General features: G+C 36.9%; 1 protein-coding gene across 1 annotated transcript in view; it reads left to right on the top strand.

Annotated features, from left to right (window-relative positions):
- Positions 1-19524, top strand: part of LOC129241509 (collagen alpha-1(XV) chain-like) — a 227317-nt gene extending 207793 nt beyond the window's left edge. The window contains exons 11-12 of the mRNA XM_054877885.1: positions 10368-10595; positions 18742-19524. Of these exons, the coding sequence (XP_054733860.1) occupies positions 10368-10595; positions 18742-18802 (289 nt within the window). The 3' untranslated portion in view covers positions 18803-19524. The remainder of the gene's footprint in view (positions 1-10367; positions 10596-18741) is intronic.
- Positions 19525-19895: the final 371 nt, after the last annotated feature.

Here is a 19895-nt window from a genome sequence, read left to right as displayed (position 1 = left end):
TCCTCGTCCAAATCTCATCCTAAATGCATCAAAAGCAATATATGAATTTTACGATGTTCATATGTCTATGGTATACTGATATATATTAGCTGTATGAGCTTTACGGCAATAAAGATATAGTGCAGCGACTAAAGACCGAGCGGCTCCGCTGGCTAGGTCATTTCGTCCGAAAGGATGTAAACGCTCCAGCTCTGAAGGTACTCGCTTGCATTGCAAAGACCAGGTGAATAACGGCTTTTATTAGAGATTAGATTAGACTCTTTATCAGGTTTGCACATCTACCTCATGGTCTTTTGTGCCCTCTACTTATCACAGTACCTCAATCAGACCCAGTGCCTGTAATAAATTCAGGATGCAGCTGGGGTGAATTGCCTTTCTTCTGGCTGCAGTTGGCCAAGATGTCTCAACCTTCTCCACGCTATAGCGTTGCATTCCAGGAGAAGTCGCATTGACCAGGAGAAGTCTCTTGAAAATGACGTAGCAACGACAAGTATCCATAGACCAAATACCGATCATGTGCAGATGAGTTCACAGTCTGGAGTGGCCTGTGAGAGTACCCGGGAACATTCCCGTTTTGTTAAACTCGATCAAAGCGGTTAACGCGCCAACGCGAAGAACAAGAAATCAAATCAATTTTCTAGGCCGAATGTATTTATTTCAAATTTCCCGCGACCGAAGTACCTTTCCTTCAATATATTCTCTTACTCCTCAAAAATCAATGCGATATTAGAGAATTTACTACTCAAGTCAGTCACAGTTCTGTTAAATGCAAACCTCTTAACTTCAAGTTTAGACGTTTTTATCCATAATCCCTACAGTTCAATTCACCCTCCACTTGACATCTGGCGTTAAAAACGCCACAGCCATTAAGATTTCTCGCCAACTTACGTACACATCACTTTACTCGTGTTTTTGCTCATTTGCCGCACATTCACCGTAATGAACTGTGTAAACACGCTACACTTGATTTTTCTCAACATACTCGCATTTTCCGATTATTCTTTCTAAATATTTCTTTTTTTTACTTACGAGTACTCCCATATTCTACTATGTGAATCAGTTGCCTCTTGGGCACGTTTTCATGTAAATGACGCTTTCTGCGCTTACCATGTACGAGTATGTATGTGTGTTCATGGTTTGTTCTGCAATGGCGCGATTCCTTGTTTTTTGGTATGCATGAATGCACACACTCGTTTGAAAATTCCGCTAAGCACCCGTAAACGTATACACTCGCTGACCTATAAATGCATCTGCTGTTGAATGAATAAATAGATATACGCTACGTTGGCTTGTGTCTTTGCGCGCAAGCTTACTGGAGCGCTTCCGCCTTGTTGCATCCACAAATATGCATGGTGGACAACAAGAAAAAATAACTACCAGTCGCAGTTATAGTCGTACACCAAATAAACGTGCTTATGCATATCTGTGTATAGGTATGACCGTAGATATGATGTGTGCACCTTCATTTGATGGCTGACTGACGCTACTGCCGCCAGCGGAATTTTTCGCTTCCGTGCATTCGCAGCGGTTCACCATAAGGACTTAAGTATGGCAGCTGGCATCTAGAAATACAATAATCCTGCTGTTATGGGAAGTGCAATTTCTTACCCGTTGTCATCAAGGTGATGGTACTGCTGTTGTTTTCATCACTCAATATAATACCCAGTATTTTTGTAGTGGAATATTTTGAGAACCTGAATTTTCTTTATGAAATAAAGGAATTTTATGAGAGCAGATGTTTTAATATAATAGTTCAAAAATCGTAAAGTTCAAAAATTCAAAGTTTTCCAAAGTCATCTTTGCTCAAAACATCATTCATCGATGTAAGTTGTCAATTCCGACATGAGCAAATTTAAACTGAATAATTAAAAAAATAATTCGATTATATTTGTAATAAACGAATTTGAACACAAAGCATTTAGACTATATATACCCCTACAAACATGAGTCCATAGATGTGATATAACACGATCTGTGATGTGATATCACACGAGGCGTAAGTCTTTACCTGTTGAAATATCAATTAATATAAAAGAAAATTGTGTATTTAGCTTGACAGTAGTCAGGCGTGATCTGTTAAATAGCCCAATGGGAAAAAGTACCACCAATCTGATCCCTCTTTTGTAAAGCTAGGATTTTTAAAGTCAATGATTAGATAAGCCATTTCAGCGGATCAGCCAGATACAGACTTCACGTTCTGGGGCACGAGTAACCTTCTTTGAGACAAGACATCACCCTATCATCGATGGTCTCATCTATCGATAGTTTGACAGCTCTGCTTCACTTCTTTAAGGGAAGATTTTGAAAGCCAAGGAATCGGTGTCTTTTTAACTGCATGATATCCATCGATATCGATAACTATGGTTTGACAACTAAGAATGACAAATTGTGTTACAATTTCTCTTCAGTATTGCCAAAACACCGCTTCCAAATTGTGTAAATTGACTTTGACAATAATAAATCTGTTTGCGAAGTTCATAGAGCACTTCGTTTATTTTATTCGAAATTCATATTTTTTCGAAATGAGGAAAAAGCTGTTGTTACGGTGATTAGCGAGTGCTATCAAACCACGCTGACCGAATTCTTCTCTCTGATAATTAATCAGCTAAACATCGCCCACATTTAGTATCATCCAGATGGCGCATTTTGCCATGCGGCGCGCTTAACAATCGATTTATTGCAAGATTCAAGCCACCATTGACGCCATACGGCCAAATTTATTGGAAAAAGTAGTCAAATGTTAGACTGATCGAATGGAACATGTAACTCGATACCGCGGCGAACATATGCCGGATATCATAGTAAAAAATAAATGCCATGCAATTATCTTTTTCTGATTATCATCACAGTTCCTGATTAACGCTTGCTTCATTCACATACTTCATTCACTCTTGTCAGCTCTCCCTATTCAAAGCCACATCCTTCCAACGCTTCACGTTGAACTTTCTAACTTTTTCGCATCATGCCGGCGATTTGCAAGCCGGCAAAATTCAAGTGCTTTTCATGTTGCTCGCTCTTTGAGCATTCTCATAACGTGGTCAGGTCATCTTCACCTCTGGGAATTAATGAACCGTACGGTTTCGTTTTTGTTTAATAACTCCCACTCATGAGCTTGTATCTACCCCAAAAGGAGCCATCATGCTGCCTTATAGGTCCAAAAATTGATAAATGTTTACAAATATTACTGTTTTGTATTATTCTCTTAAGTTCTCAAGCTCTTAAAAACCCCCATTGTAAACATACGAAAATGCTATAAAAATAGGTTTGGCAGAGTGGAAGCCAGCCGTGGAATTCATTTGAACAAAATTTAGTTCTACTTGTATGTTTAATAGGAAGGTTTACTTCATCGAACAAAATCGAATTAATTGAAACGTGTTTATGCTTATTTCATTTATGGCCGAATTAAATTTAATTCCAAATGCTAGATGGACTGCTCTGTGTCTATATTATTAAGAAATTCACTTGCAGTATCAACTCTACAATTAATATCATATTTTCTCTAAAGACCAAATCTATTTTCATACACTCGTATATGAACTTCAGTTATGTGTTATCATCGAAATATTCTCTAAATATCTTAACGACCTCAATGACTCTAGCTACTATAAGCAGGTATTAAGTGTATTGCAAATAGTTTCTAATATCAAAGCAAAATTATCAGCAACATACGAAATCTTAGATGTTTTCCTCAATATTATATGTCGCCCATAAAATAAATAAATAATTGGCGCGTACACTTCTGTTAGGTGTTTGGCCGAACTCCTCCTCCTATTTGTGGTGTCCTTCTCCACAAATGGAGGGGCCTACAGTTTCAAGCCGACTCCGAACGGCAGATATTTTTATGAGGAGCTTTTTCATGGAAGAAAAACACTCGGAGGTTTGCCATTACCTGCCGAGGATCGACCGCTATTAGAAAAATGTTTTTATTAATTTTGCTTTCACCGAGATTCGAACCAACTCTCTGTGAATTCCGAATGGTAGTCACGCACCAACCCATTCGGCTACGGCGGCCGCTCATAGAGGGTTAGTAATTTGAATAACCTCTAAAGTAAGCCAACATACATAGATATACACGTATGTATGAATTTCGATTGAATATAAGTGGCTTGCAATAGGTATGTATGTTAAGAGTATGCATGTGTGTATGTATGTAAATGTAAGATCGCTTTGATAAAGCATCGATATATAGGTAATGCCTCATTCATATGCGACCATTGCATGCATGCATACATAAAAGGATACTTAGTTAATTGTTTGCTGCTGCATTCACTCGTTAATGGAGTATTAATATTAAGATACTCATAAAAAATATCTGCCACGCGGAATCGGCTTAAATTTGTAGATCCTTCCATTTGGGGAACAACAACAAAATGCACGCCACGAATAGGAGGAGGAGCTCGGCCAAGCACTCAAAAAGGATGTAATGACCAATTATACAAATATGGGAATGGCAATGATGACAAAACAGCCCGAAGGTTTTTCGGAAACTTTTTAAAATCTACCGTATTGAGCCGTTCTGTTAATCCTGATGCCGTTCCGCGTAATCCTTGAAACATTATCAAGAGTTTTGTAAATCGATGTTGAAAAAGCTTAGGCCGGGGATACCAAAACAATATTTATAAAAATCTATCCTATTAATATTTGCCATGCACACAAAGATTCTAGAACACGCGGGAAAAATAATTCAAAGCTGCACAAATCATAGCGAATGACGAATTCGACAGAATCAGCAAATGGGCTGATGTAGCGAAAACACTAAGAAAGTATCAGTGATATACGAAAAAATTAACACCATGTTACTTCGTTGCCGTCTGAACAACGACATATTTGACAAGTGTGTGAATATGTGTGAAATTATCGTGCACATTTCGGCTGGCGAATACTCCTGTAATATGGTAGCCGAGGTTCCCTCACAATTTTCTTTCTCACCATAGTTATTGGCCAAACATAGTAATCTATCATTTTTCACCAAAAGCAACATCCAACTATCGCACCTAATTCAGTATTACCTCGCTTATAGATGTAATACAACTCTATTAAAACATCTACACGACAACCCATTGACGCTTAAAAACTGGACAGTCGTTTGTTGTAAGACGAAGTGCGAGAACGAGACGCGACGTATTAGCCTTTGTATCATTTCAGAATTAAATATTAATATAAAAAAAAAATAAATATTTGGCGCGTACACTTCTGTTAGGTGTTTGGCCGAGCTCCTCCTCCTATTTGTGGTGTGCGTCTTGATGATGTTGCACAAATGGAGGGACCTACAGTTTCAAGCCGATTCCGAACGGCAGATATTTTTATGAGGAGCTTTTTCATGGCAGAAATACACTCGGAGGTTTGCCATTGCCTGCCGAGGGGCGACCGCTATTAAAAAAATGGCGCAAGGCGCACACCACAAATACGAGGAGGAGATAGGCCAAATACCCAAAAACGGTGTACGCGCCAATTATATATATATATATATATAATATATCGAAAGAAGCCCAATCAGCAAAAACACTTCAATTCTTCCACGAGCTATATTTTATAGACACGTAAGCCAAGATTCTTACGTAAAATTGTCCTCGTGGTGGAAATACAAAGGCCAATAAGTTAAGAACGACGTCTTCTTCAATACTTCGCTCTCTGAACTTTGCGAACAGATTTGTTTTTGTCAAAGAAAATTTACACGATTGGAAAGCGTTGCTCTGGCCTTAAACGATTCATGATGATTTGCCAAACCGTACTGAACACAAATGTCAACACTGTTTGCTATTCCCAGCTGCTAAGCCCAGGTTATGGATATCCATAGTTCTCGTGCCGCTTAAAAAATGTGAATAGTGAACGCGATTATCATTATATACGGCACAAATGTGGATTCTAACTTTTCATTAAAATGTTTCAAACTGTTTTAAACAATGGAAGATTATCATGGAGCAGTGTAGTGATTGAAAAGGGGTTTATATAATAATATATGTATATCAGTTGATTTATAGATATATGTATATATGTTATATCATATGAAATCAAAATACATAAAATGTTTAGCAACGTCAGTATTGTTATGTAATAGCCATACCCTGAATTGCGCCTTCACATACAATCAACTGCAACTGCAGTTAAAATTTCGTTTAATTTTCCAAACGGCTTTCACACATAGTTTTTTATAGGTATACATAAATTTTCACATCGCCCGCTGAAAGCTTCCGAGGCTAGGGCTGCGCTAATTTTAGTTTATATAATATAATAATTTTATTGTTATGTAAGTACATGTTACAAAAACACAAACAAAAATAACACATACTAACATTTTTACATGGGCAACCACTTCTATTAAACGCTCCTAATTTTATTTACGAAAACACAATTTATGAAACTAATAAAGTTGAAATTAATTAGAAATATGTAAATGAATTCATTAGTGCTAAAATTTTGCTTTTCAGGAATGGGAAATGGTAGAATGGATGTTCGTTCAATTTTCCTATGTAAAATACTTGTTACTCGAATAATACGAACTCCTCGCACACATACATTTATATATACTTGTATGAGCACTTGAACAAAATGTTTTTGTGGTTAAATCAGTGTAGATTTCAGGCCTCAGTGCGTGTATACCTCTGTGTATGCTCTCACTTTGCTGTAGGGCAGGCTTATGTTTTTTCAGTTGATTTTTTTAGACTGCAGACATTTTTTTTTAATTGCTCTGATTATACTTAAATAGGTTAATTTAAAATATGGGCCTATTGATTGTGGCTGAAGATGAAGATGTGTTTAATAAAATATTTTTTAGCGGCTACTTTCTATTTTATTGGCAATGCAAAAACTGTGTTATAGCTTAAGTGAACTATTCATGGTTTCACTTTCAATTTAAAAAGATCTTTATGAGTAAAGTTGATGAATGAATGGACGAATCAATAGGTTAAAAAAACTCAACATATTGTATTGAGCAATCGGTCGGTTGGCATGTGGAAGTGATGAAGAGGATGCATCAGAAGAGTTGATGGAAAGAGTTATAAATTTATGTCTTGATTTATGTTAGCTCTGTATGATCCAAAAAGGCTATCGAACAGGCCATAATGGAATTTATTTGTTTATTTTATGTATGTAAAAAACACAGTTTTTTAAACAACAAAATTTTTTGTGTAGATTTTAAGAAAATATTTGAAGGCAAAAGAAAAGCATAAAATATATCAAATTTTTACTAAACTACCAGGTACCCGGCATAGTGAAAATAAATGGGTAAAAGTGTAGCCAAGATCAAGCCGTTAACCGGCTCTCAGTGATTTTGAAATAATGGCTGGAGTGACATGGGCCATGATAGAGGTGTGTTTAGGAAAAAACTGAGATTGTGTTTGTGATACACGAAAAAAAGTCAGCACAATTTCCACGCATGTGGCTTCGTTGCCGGGTGAACAAAGCTTGATTGGACGAGTGTGTGAATGTGGAAATGAGCGGGCAGAATTCTGCTGCCGAGCACTTGGTTATGTGGCAGCTGAAGTTAGCAAATGGTCAGACCTGATAATCTAACATCCTTGGCTACCTGGTTATTGCTACTTTAAAGAAAGTAGTTGTAAAAATATTGTTTGAATTGAGATTTGATGATGAAGCTTTTAATGAAAGCGAAATGAAGCCGAAGGTGACGCAACGACAACAACCCCTGAAGACCCTATTTCTAGAGTTGGAAAAAAATCAGTACTGATTTTTGCGGCCATATCTTGACGCAAAAGAAGTGAAGACTTAAAGTTTTAGAACTAAATATTTCTTAGGTGAAAAATCATTTAGAACACAGACTTGATTTAATGCTGCCACCTTCAACTGGGATATTTTTCAAGTGCTTTATAGTGGGCAACACTTTTTTGTTGCCCGACTTGTGGGTTTGCATCACGTAATAAGCCACGTGAAAACACGCAAATTCTAGACACACAATTTCTAGATGTAATCAACACGCATGTAGCGATAGTCTTTGAGCCTTTTTAATGGTCATAGAGAAAGCAAGACGGAAGGAGAACTGCAGCCGATTGAGATAAAATGAAAACTGCATCTACTCGTATTCATCCGATTTTCAAATCTGGTACCAAGAACTACATCATCCTGTAGCCTGTAGACCTATATCTAAACTCACCACTTGCTCAAAGCTTTTGAAAGCTGTGCATTTTATCGCAAATCTAAAAAGTGTTCGTTGTAGTATTCGTTCCACACAATTACTTTTAAAATTTGTAGAGCCTTAGCCATGCCAGAGACGTCAAAAATTTTACAAATTGGTGCCTCCAGGAATGCAAGTTTAATGGTACTTTGAGTGCCGAATGTATTGTTCTTCGACAAATAATAATGTATCAGATCGCTATATCAGTTGGAAAAAGAGGCAAAGCAATTTCCCTAAATACAAGACATTTCGTTTGTTGCTGTACAATTGAACTTATTTGAGTTTGATATGAGTCTTAATATGGGTCTTGAATGTTTTCCATAATAAAGGAGATAATCCATCTCCTATCGACCAAAGTCAACATTTCTCTTTCTGATTATTGCTTTCTGAACTCTATTTACTGATTTTTGGAATCTTATTTATCTCTCATCTCCAGTTTGTGTTTATTATTAACCCTGCAGTGAAATTGTAGATTCATTGCTCCGCATGTGCCATACACCATGTTTTCGGCACAATATCAAACTAGATCACATACCGGAACCAATTTTTTTATTTCCATTTTTGGCACTATTGCCGTGTTGACATATGTAGCTGAACATCGGTAGCATCATATCCCATGACTTTGAGATATCAGGGGCGCCCCATTCTAACAAGGAATGCTCAGGAGTGTGTTCTTGTATTTGTTCAAATACTGCATGAAACAGCCATGTCCAGTTAAAAACTGTGTCAGCATGAAATTAACGTTTCCATGTGTTCTCCGGATCCATTTCTGTATATCGGGAATCATAGTGAAAAAGGTTCTTCCTTTCCCACTATCGTTCCATTTGGCCTGCCACTTTGGATGAGTGATATCATCGATCCTCTATAGGGCGTCCCTCAGTTAAGCTTTGTTACCAGATATCTGCCTGCTATTACCTCTGCTGCTTCGTCAGATATGGTCTTGTAGCCTCTAATGATTCTAAAATTCCATAATATGTACACTCGTTTAGCCTGTCTCAAGTAGCTGGAATATTTCACTACGTCGCCCCACACTTCCACAGCATAAAACAGGATCGAGTTGCAGCCCTTGCTAACAATGCTCTCATTTGTTGTCTTGGTCCACCCACGTTTGGGCATCAGTTGCTATATAAAGACGCGCAGGAGTTTGCAGCTTTCGAGCTTGCATATTCCAGATGCTTTTTAACACTGAGTCTTCTGTCGATCATCACCGTAAATATTTTATGGTATCCGTTGATGTTATATTGTGACCACCAACCTTTGTTTGAAGATTTTCAACTTTGGTGTCTTCTACCCTTCATACATGATGTTCCACATAGCCGAGCCTAGTACAGAGCCTTAAGGAACTCCTCCGGTTACCTTATAGCTTTTAGAGCCTACGTCTGTACTATACCATAGGGTTCTACTATCAAAGTATGAAGCAATTAGCTTTATCAGATAGTTCGGCTTTATCAATGCCCGGTGTTTTTTGCAATTTAATCCTTTTGAAGGTCAGTTCTATTTCATCGTGGTTCTCTTTGCGCACTTCGTCCTCGTTGTCAGTGAGATCCCTTCTGATAGAGAGTACACCTTGATCCGGGCAGCTTTAGGTTGGGAATGCATTTGTGCATCCAACGTCTCTTTGCAAAGTTATTCCACCTTGTTTGCCACCCCTCGATGCAGTTTTCTCGAAACGCCACACAAGTAGGCAAGCTTATAGGCCTCTGTGTTCTCGCTTTTTGAGCAGCTACCATTACTAGTATATCACAACTTGTTAGTGTGCTTATTACTGATTGCTTTGTTGTACATTCTCCCAGACTACTGTAGATCATCGTATAGCTGAGTAGGTCATACTATAGGTCTAAGTATAGCTGTGTAGATCTAGCAACTCAAGCCCATGTAAGAAAATTGGTTTACGATGCCTGCATTTGTATTGCCTTGCGAATGGTGCGATGGTCGTTTCTACTGAATTTATGTTCATCCTGACCTCAACACACCACTTTTTAGTTAGTTTTAACCCTAATTAAATTCTGTTACATTGAGTCTCTTTGAATTTTCCTCTACATATTAAGGTATGAAAAAACAAACGTTTAATTTTGTATTAGATTATTTTATTAAACCTCCATGCGAATAAATTCATTTTTAATTTCACTAAAATCTAATTTTACTAAAACATTTTCTTACGGTTGTCCTTCCCAGCATCACAGGCATACATAATTAATTCCTTTCAAATTGGTTGTTTTTTTCTTTTTGTCATTTACAGGCCACAAAAACTGGTTTGGCACGGCTCACTACCCAACGGTGAGCGTTCGATTGACACATATTGTGATGCCTGGCACTCAGGCTCCAGGGATAAGTTCGGTTATGCCAGCAACTTGCTGGGGAACAAACTGCTCGACCAAGAGCGTCAAACTTGCGATAGCAAACTAATTGTGCTGTGCGTGGAGGCATTGTCACAGGATAGAAGGCGAAAGCGCGATCTCAGCGGCAGGTAAGCTATATAAGTATGCATACCAATAAATATCATTTATGTATGTATGTAAATATGCTTGGTTTAGAGGTTCGTATTCCGTGGGGAGATTAAGAAAAGGAATTTGCGTTATGGGATTAATACATGCAAATAACCGAAATGACAATAGCGTACAATCAGCACAACACACTGGAGCCCAAATAAGCGCAAACGCATGGAATGGCGGATATGCGGTTCTTATGTCATGCATGTAAAACTCATGTGCGCAAGTGCTTACATCGTAATAAATTGACGATATTTGACTATTGTACGTTTATATTTATGTATGTACTAGTATATGCACAAGTATTTACGTATACTATGCACACATATGTGGGAACAATGTATGTACACACAGCCCATGAAGTCAGCGTTCACCAAGCAATTACTTTTATTAAATGGACTAGAACCACAATATAAGTTCATATTTCAAAAAATATTTTATTTATTAATTCCTTCATTATATTCTTAAGTTACAAAAGCAAGAAAATAACGAGATTCTTCCCTTCAATTTTTACAAAGTGGTAAATAATTGCACCAACATGTAAATATAGGAACCTAAGCGCCTGCGTTCAATTTTAAAACTCGTGGAAAAAAGCTTTATGAATAACAGAATACAATAATGAATAGTACAAACCGAAAATACAATTTTGTTCTATAGCTGTGATGTTTTAGAACTTTGCTCGGTCTATTTAATATTGAGTTTACAAATTTCTCTGCTTCCTCAGTTGTAATATTCGCCCAATCTGGCCGCAGAACACCTCGCAAGACTATCAAATTCGTTTGCCATACCATAAATCCCAGATATGCTCAATAAGATTGAGATCCGGCGACTGTGAGGAGTTTTGAACTGATTTGAAGCATTGTACCAGAGCCAAAGCTTAACGAGCTCGGCAATGTGTTTTGGGTCAGTATCTTGTTGGAACCAAAATGTTATTGATAAGCCAATATTTTCGGCACTCTGTTTCAATTTCATCTTTAAAATATTCAAACACCTTCATTTGTCCCCTGGAGGCTAATTTACATTCTATATTTATTAGTGAATTCGTTAACCTTTGCCGTATTGATTATGCTGCACACTTCCGGGACCGATAGTACTCTTGGACGGCAAGACCTGTTAAAAAAATTGTACAGTACGCATTGGACAGAGGAATATGTTCGCCTAATAGTTTTTCCAATATTTCGGTAACTAAAGGGTGTTTTTTTTAGAGGTTAGGTTTTTAAGATGAAATAAAACGTATATAATTTAATGTTATGGCCAAGAATTTAGCTTTATTATAAAGATAAGGGTTTGCCATTATGTTTTAAAAATGATTTCGGGCAAGTGGCCGCCGCGGCTGGCTCGAATAAATTCCAGCCGAGAGGCCCAATTTTCGACCACTTTTTGCAGCAATTGGGGCCGTATGTCAGCAATAACGCGCCGAATATTCTCTTCCAAGACATCAATCGTCTCGGGCTTATCTGCGTAGACAAGCGACTTCACATAGCCCCACAAGAAATAGTCCAGCGGTGTTATATCGCACGATCTTGGAGGCCACGCCACAGGTCCACGGCGCGAGATAATGCGCTCACCAAAAGTTTCCTTCAATAAATCGATTGTTGCGTTGGCTGTATGGCATGTAGCGCCGTCTTGTTGGAACCAAAGGTCGTCCACATCAACATCGTCCAATTCAGGCACGAAAAAGTCATTAATCATGGCTCTATAGCGCTCTCCATTGACTGTAATATTATGGCCGGCTTCATTTTTAAAGAAATATGGACCAATGATTCCCTCTGCCCATAGAGCACACCAAACAGTGACTTTTTGAGGATGTAACGGCGTCTCAGTAATGGCTTGTGGATTATGTTCACTCCAAATGCGACAATTTTGCTTATTAACATACCCATTCAACCAAAAGTGAGCTTCATCGCTGAACAAAAATCATTATTTTCGAACCGCGCGAACCGAACCATTATTTTCGTAATAAATTTGCACGATTTGCAAACGTTGTTCAGGTGTAAGTCTATTCATTATGAAATGGCAAACCAAACTGAGCATAAATCAAGTGACAGCTGTCAAAAAGACCATCTACGAAAAAAGTAGTGCCAACTTGAAAACCTAACCTCTAAAAAAACACCCTTTATTTCCTTCTTTCCAAAATTTTGAAAATATTTTTCTTTCCGATGAGCTAATTTCTTTTCCTTTGGTGGTCATGAAATTATTACCACTTTTGAATAAAATTCGCAATTGAGTTTCCTAACCGGTCAATAAAAATCCCATAAAATGAAATTTGAGCAAAAACGAGAAAAACACATAATAAAATAACAGTATTATTAAAAGCAACTAAGAATTGAAGTGTATAATTTCGTTGCTTTTGTAACTTAAGAATGCAATGAAAAAATAAATTAATAAACTATGCTTTGAACTATAAAAACACAATGTAAAGTCTTTAATCAACTTAAAAATATTTGTAAGATGAACTTAGACTTTATGGGCTGCGTATTCAATAGAAATTATTGAAGAGAGACGAAATGTGTTGACTGTTTGAACTTTCGTAAAGAAACATTTATTGATTAGTTTTTAATATAAATTTACACACGCCCACTCTAGTTTTTTGTTTTTAATTGTTAGATAAACCTGCATAAAAAATAAAAAAAAACTAAAGTTGAAATGAAAATTTCACCTTAAATAAGTAGACTTTGACACTGTAAAGTTGGATGCTAGTTTTTATAATTTTAATGTACGAAAATTAATAGTAGCTTTGAGGTGAGAATCAAGAGACGTCAGTTGTGTTGTAAGGGCTTTTTGGAGTCTTCATCTGGCACAACTCGTTGGCCCAGCGAATAATAGCACCTACGCGCATAAATAATGAAACCTTAAATAAAGCATGCGTCAGCAAATGCAAAAAAAAAACATCTTACAAAAACCCATACAAAAAATTCGAGTACAATGCTGATTAAGAAGCTGAAAAAACTCTAAAAGGCTACCCCCGTTGCAATCAGTGGAGTGCTGCGGCGCACTTTAACGCTTAACATAATGCTAAATTTGGCACTCACATATATCTCAGACAAAATTGCTGATTATACTGCCAGGCCGCGATTAGGATGTGAGACATGAGCTTAAGGTTAAACGTAAGCCACGGACAGTCCAGAATTCTCAGAAACTTCGAGTGAATTCCAGGACGAACGCAATATCTAGAAACAGGGGTCGGTAAACCTGCTCGCGTAATTGTATTCCGTGAGCCAGGCTGCAGACAAACTCAATTGAAGAGACTGGGAAAGTTGAATAAATATCATTTTTAAGTTAAGTTCTTCTTCATTCTCCGAACACCGACGTCTTAGACTTCTTTTTAAGTCTCAGTGGTAGTCGGACTCGCATGTCTCAGCATATCAAAAATATTTAACTCAAAAAGCATACAGTGAAGGACTTATGTCTGCATAAAGCAGCATATCTTCTCATTTCACAAAAGGTATACAATAATTAAGAAAACTGTTAATGTAGCTTTTTTTAATTAATATTTATCCACAAATTTATAAGCATTAAATTTCATTTGATTTATAACAAAAAAATTAACAGAAAAACAGTATAACAAAGTCTACATATAATTCAATTAGCTTAGAAAAAAAATATATGTATTTTAAAACTAGCTTTTTTGAATACTTTTCGTATTTAGCTCCACTGCTTGCAAGCGTCATGGCATTTAATCCTACTAGTTGATAAAGCTCTTCCCGTGTTATTTGGCTCTGTGCCATCAACTCTTTTCTGTCAATTCTGTGTCAATTGCCATATATACAGGGTGGCTGATGAATTTTGCTACATTAAGAAACTCAAATAACTTTTTTTTTAGTGTATGGAATTCATTTATTTTTTTTTTCAAGTTGAAGGTCATTAAATTTTATTAAATGTAGCTTAACTAGTTTTAAAAATAATTGAATTTAAATGCCCCCCATGCTCGTTGACACAAGTGCGGCATCTTAGTAAAAAGTTGTTCATTGCTGCTTTGAGAGTTGGGACAGGAATAGCCGCAATTGTTGCCCGAATGGATTGTTTTAGTTCATCCAAATTTGTTGGCTTTGTTTTATAAACTTCTTGTTTACATAAACCCCACAAGAAAAAGTCAGGTGCAACGAAATTCGGAATTTCTTGAAATCAGTTTATTGGGAAATTTTCGTCGCAACTCTGTCATAACAGTCTGGGCTATGTGAGACGTTGCCCCATCTTGTTGAAACCACACAGAGTTGAAAGGAATTCTCTTTCGGCGTAGTTCTGGATAGAAAAATTCTTTCAGCATTTTCAAATAACGGTCTCCAGTAACCGTAACGGTGTGACCATTTTCTTCAAAAAAATAAGGCCCGACAATACAGCGTGAAGAAACCGCACACCACACTGTCACGCGAAGAGGATGCAATTCCGTCTCGTGGAGTATCTGTGGGTTAGAAGTACTCCATATTCGACAATTTTGTTTGTTCACATTGCCGTTTAAATCGAAATGGGCCTCATCAGACATGAAAAGGCAGTTTAACATGTTTTGGTCTTCTTCCACCATTTACAGGATCTTCTGGCAAAATTCCAAGCGAATCGGCAAGTCTGCTGCATTCAGTTTGTTAACCATTTGAATTTTGTAGGGAAATAAGTCTAAATCTTTGTGCATTATTGTTTGCAAAGACTGTCGGCTGACACCAAGTTGAGCAGATAAGCTTCTTGTTGAAACCCTTGGATTGCTTTGTATAGCTGCAGCTACAGCAGCGATCGTTTCTTCCGTCCGAACTGGTGGGTTTCGATGATAAGGCCTTCTTGCGACTGTTCCTTGCTCAGCAAAATTATTCACCAGTCTCATTATGGTCCATCTGCTCGGGGGATCGCCGCCAAACATCCGCCTGTACTCTCTCTGTACCAAAACTACGGACTCCAGTACGTGATAGCGGCGGACTATCCAAATTCTTGTTTGCGTGTCCCAGTTATCCATTTTAATAAATTTTAAAGATCAATCTGCAAATTAAAACAAAAATGGAACAGATAACTTAAAAAGAAAAAAAAGTTATTCAATTTTTTTTTGGTAGCGGCTTTCATCAGCCACCCTGTATATATAATTGGCGCGTACACCCTTTTTGGGTGTTTGGCCGAGCTCCTCCTCCTATTTGTGGTGTGCGTCTTGATGTTGTTCCACAAATGGACGGACCTACAGTTTTAAGCCGACTCTGAACGACAGATATTTTTATGAAGAGCTTTTTCATGGCAGAAATACACTCGGAGGTTTGCCATTGTCTGCCGAGGAGCGACCGCTATTAGAAAAATGTTTTTATTAATATTGCTGTTTTCACCAAGATTCGAACCGACGTTCTCTCTGTGAATTCCGAATGGTAGTCACGCACCAATGCATTCGGCTACGGCGGCCGCCCATACTTTTCGATTTTTTCTCTCTAATCGATCCCAAAAAGGCTCCATCGTACTTAAATCCGGAGACTGCGCCGGTGTATTTATTTATCCTTAGAATCATTGTCTTGTTAGAAAACTCAACCTTGCCCAAGACACAAGCATTCTACTGATGGCTTCTAATGTTACTCTAATAAGCTTTTATATTTATATCGGCCCATAGTACCTCGAATAAAGGTTATCTTTCCAAAGCCAGATGCAGCTATAGCTTCCCAAACTATTACACTACTACCGCCGTGCTTGACAGTAGATATCAACTTCTTCATTTCCATATCCGCATTAATTTCCCTCCATATTTTAGTCCGACCATCACTTGCACATATATATTACACTACAATTCGTCAGTAAATAAACCTTTAGACCAGAAATCCTTTCGCTTGTCAAGCCAAAGGCGACGGTTTTTTTTTGTTGGTTATTTTTGTTTTTTATGAAATCAAAGGATTTATACTTGGTGTCCTGTTGAAATATCCGTTATTATCAACATATCTCTTAATATTTCTTGGATGAACAAATTTTTCCGGATGTCTCTACGATATGTTCAACCAATATCGAAGCACTAATTCTCAGATGTTGGTCGACTTCTCTTAAAATGAATCTTACATCTCTTCTGGGCAGTTCTTTGAGCGGCTGGTTCGCTTTTTATTTTTAACGAATGCATACGAATTTCATATGTATATACGAGGTGTGTTCAAAAAGTATCACGAATTTTGAATTTTCGCAGGTTACGTATATTGGAATTTCGATTTTTTTGTGGCGATATGTTGGTACTCATGTCTCTCATTCATTCCGACGTGTTCGGCCATTTTGAATGTTCAGTTAATTGTTGATGCTGTGTTTCGGCTCGTCTTCGATTTTTACCTATTCGAAAAGATGGATCCAAGAACCTGTATCAAATTTTGTGTGAAAAACGAAATTAAGTGCGCGGGTGTATTCCGAATGTTGACTGTGTCATACGGAGCAGTTACTTTGGACCAAAGCTAGAAAATGGTATTGACCAATCGTCGAATCACCGTTAGAGGAATTGCTGAGGACCTAGACTTATCGATTGGCTCGTGCTATTCGATTTTTTTCAATGAGTTGGGCATTAGACGGGTCGCCGAAAAATTCGTACCAAAACTGCTCGATTTCGACCAAAAGCAGCATCGCATGAACATTGCTAGTGAGATGGGATTACTTTGAAGGGGACAAAATAGATTTTAATGAATAAATAAATAATTTTTGAAAAAACTCAAAATTCACCATACTTTTTGAACACACCTCGTATATATATGCAATAGCAATGACGATTTATCTACTAAAATTTTTTTAATAATTTCACGGTGCTACAAAATAAAACAAATCGAAAGAACTCTTCAAGTGATATAGTACACGTTTTAGGTCAAGACCAGTACAACACAAAACTGTGTTTAGAAAATTCAAAACACCCTCAAATTTTTTATTTATTGTTAAAAAACCGATTTATGGTCTTTTTGATGAAGTAAAAATACATAACTAACCCATTTTCCAACCGATTTTTTATTTCAATGTGGGCTTCGGAAGGGGAGTGTATGTGCGTTATGAATGTATGTATATAGTTCTAAGATTGAACGATTGATGTTCAAAAGAAAAATTCTTCCACGTTTTTTTCAATGTGATGCAGTTTTTTGGCCACTATTCTCCAACGGGCACCACAAATATATACATATTTTTAAACTCCAATAAAATGTGCTCGAAATAAGCTATTTTTCACCTTCATACATTAAAAACTGTAAAAGTTACGATTTTTTTTTTCTTTTAATTTTTTTCCACATTTTTAAAAATCCAGCTGAACCGAGACTGCGAGAGAATACCGTATGACCGATAGTGCTTTACTGCTCATTGTGGCTAATTTTGAAAGACTGCAATAAGTTTACATAACTATGAATGCATCTAATATATCATTTTTGATCGGTTTTTCAAATTAAATGCTCTTTACATTCGGAATAGACACAGCTACAAGACTTTCTACTAATAAATAAACCTTTCATTTCAATATTATCGACAACATCTCGTTAAACTCGCAAAAATTGGAAAAATTGACTACAATTTAAGTGTTGTGTTGAAAAATCAGTGGTTATTTTTGCTTAGCGTGAAAAATAGAAAACATACGTCAGAAGGACTAACATTTACCTCAACAAAACTGTTTCAAGATTGGAACTCGGATAAAATGCAGACGAGCTACGAATTTTTAAGTTTTTTTTTTTGAGGGTGTTAAAAATTTTTGTGAACACGGTTCTGCGTCGTTCTCAGCTAGATCTACAGTTCTCATCATGTCACTTCAAAAGTTCTGATTCACTGTAGCACCGTGTTTTCAGTGCATGCTTGAGTGAGCCAAAGCAGATGGGTGTATGTTTGCCATTCCGCTTTTTTTATTGTTTTTCAAATTTTGTTATTATAAAACAAGTCAAATAATTTAATGTTTGTATACCTTCTGCGTTAACAGTCTTTTCCCATTATTATATACCTTCTAGGTAATAATAATATATGCCACTGTACAAGGACTTAAGTCCTTCACTCTACATAACTTAGTATATACATATTATACAACATTCATTACCATTGGACACACAAGCTGTTGGTTCAATTTTCGCTCATAAGGAAGGGCCTTGGAATTTCTTTCAATGTTATATTATATTTTCTAATGTAAGTGATTATTTCAAATTGAATAACAAAAAACTTTTTTTAAAACTATTGCAGCGAACCAGAGTTCCATACGGCGGAAGCATATGCGCGCCACCTGAAGGAAGTGTTAACTTGAAATTTTAATTTACGCACATATTTGTCACAAAAGCGCGCCATCAGGGGGCATGAACTGCGCCAAAAACATTTACGTCACTATAAACCAGTCAGAAATAAGCAACTACATGAACAACAACGACCGAAACAATTTTAAAAGGAAATCGTAAATCGAGTGGCGATGCCAAACTACAAAATTTATGATTTTGTCTTTAAACCCCCTAGAAAGCAGAAAACCAACGACATACAATAATTATTATTACATACTATGAAGTATTTCATCCAATTTTGTTCATCTCATACTGACAAAAAGTGAAAATACAGGATGTGCCATCTTGCGTTTGGAATTTGATTCAACTCTCAACCGGCACTCAAAAAAAGTCACACATAAATCCTCACATCTGAAATTTCATTCATTCAATACTCAATGGCAAATAATTTGAAATTTATTAATTATTTTTATTTGTCAACAATTCAAAATGTAGGAAGTAACAACATAAGTTATTCAATTAAATATAATAAGAATTACTTCCAACTAATTTTGTGTTTACCGCAGATGAACTTTTCATAAGAATTGCTTGCAGAACACGATTTACGCTCTTTTTACCGAAAAAACTCGCACCTAGAACATATCACCCGTTTTTTGAAGCATGATGGTTCTGCAGACTCTAATTATGCCGATAGAAGCAGCAGGCAGGAGGCGTTCCCTTTAGGTAATACTTTTCTGTGCATTATCTCTGGATTCACCAATCTTCCAAAAAGAATCGACGCTTGGCCGGCAATTATTCATTTCGAGCCATAAACCATATGCGTTAACTGCCAAAGTAAATTGCAACACAAAAGCGTAGAGCCAGCGATTCGTTTTTCTTTCGATGGAATAATTTACAATACATTTTTTTTTATTGTAAAGGTGTATCCTTTTTTTTGCAAGTAATACTGTTTTATTTCTTTGGACCTATCATACCATAAACTTTATTGTTGAACAAAAATTTGCTGGAGTAAAATGGGTGCTGGCGAACTTCCGCTATATTGGAATTAGACAAAAACATTTTATATGCCCGAACTGTCCTTGATTGGGACATTGATTTATTTCCCAAGTTCGAAAAAGGAAAAGA

This window comes from Anastrepha obliqua, chromosome 3 (assembly GCF_027943255.1).
Source record: "Anastrepha obliqua isolate idAnaObli1 chromosome 3, idAnaObli1_1.0, whole genome shotgun sequence".
NCBI classification, from domain to species: Eukaryota; Metazoa; Arthropoda; class Insecta; order Diptera; family Tephritidae; genus Anastrepha; species Anastrepha obliqua.
Note: the sequence above shows the minus strand (reverse complement) of the source record. Positions and strands in the feature narration are given on the sequence as shown.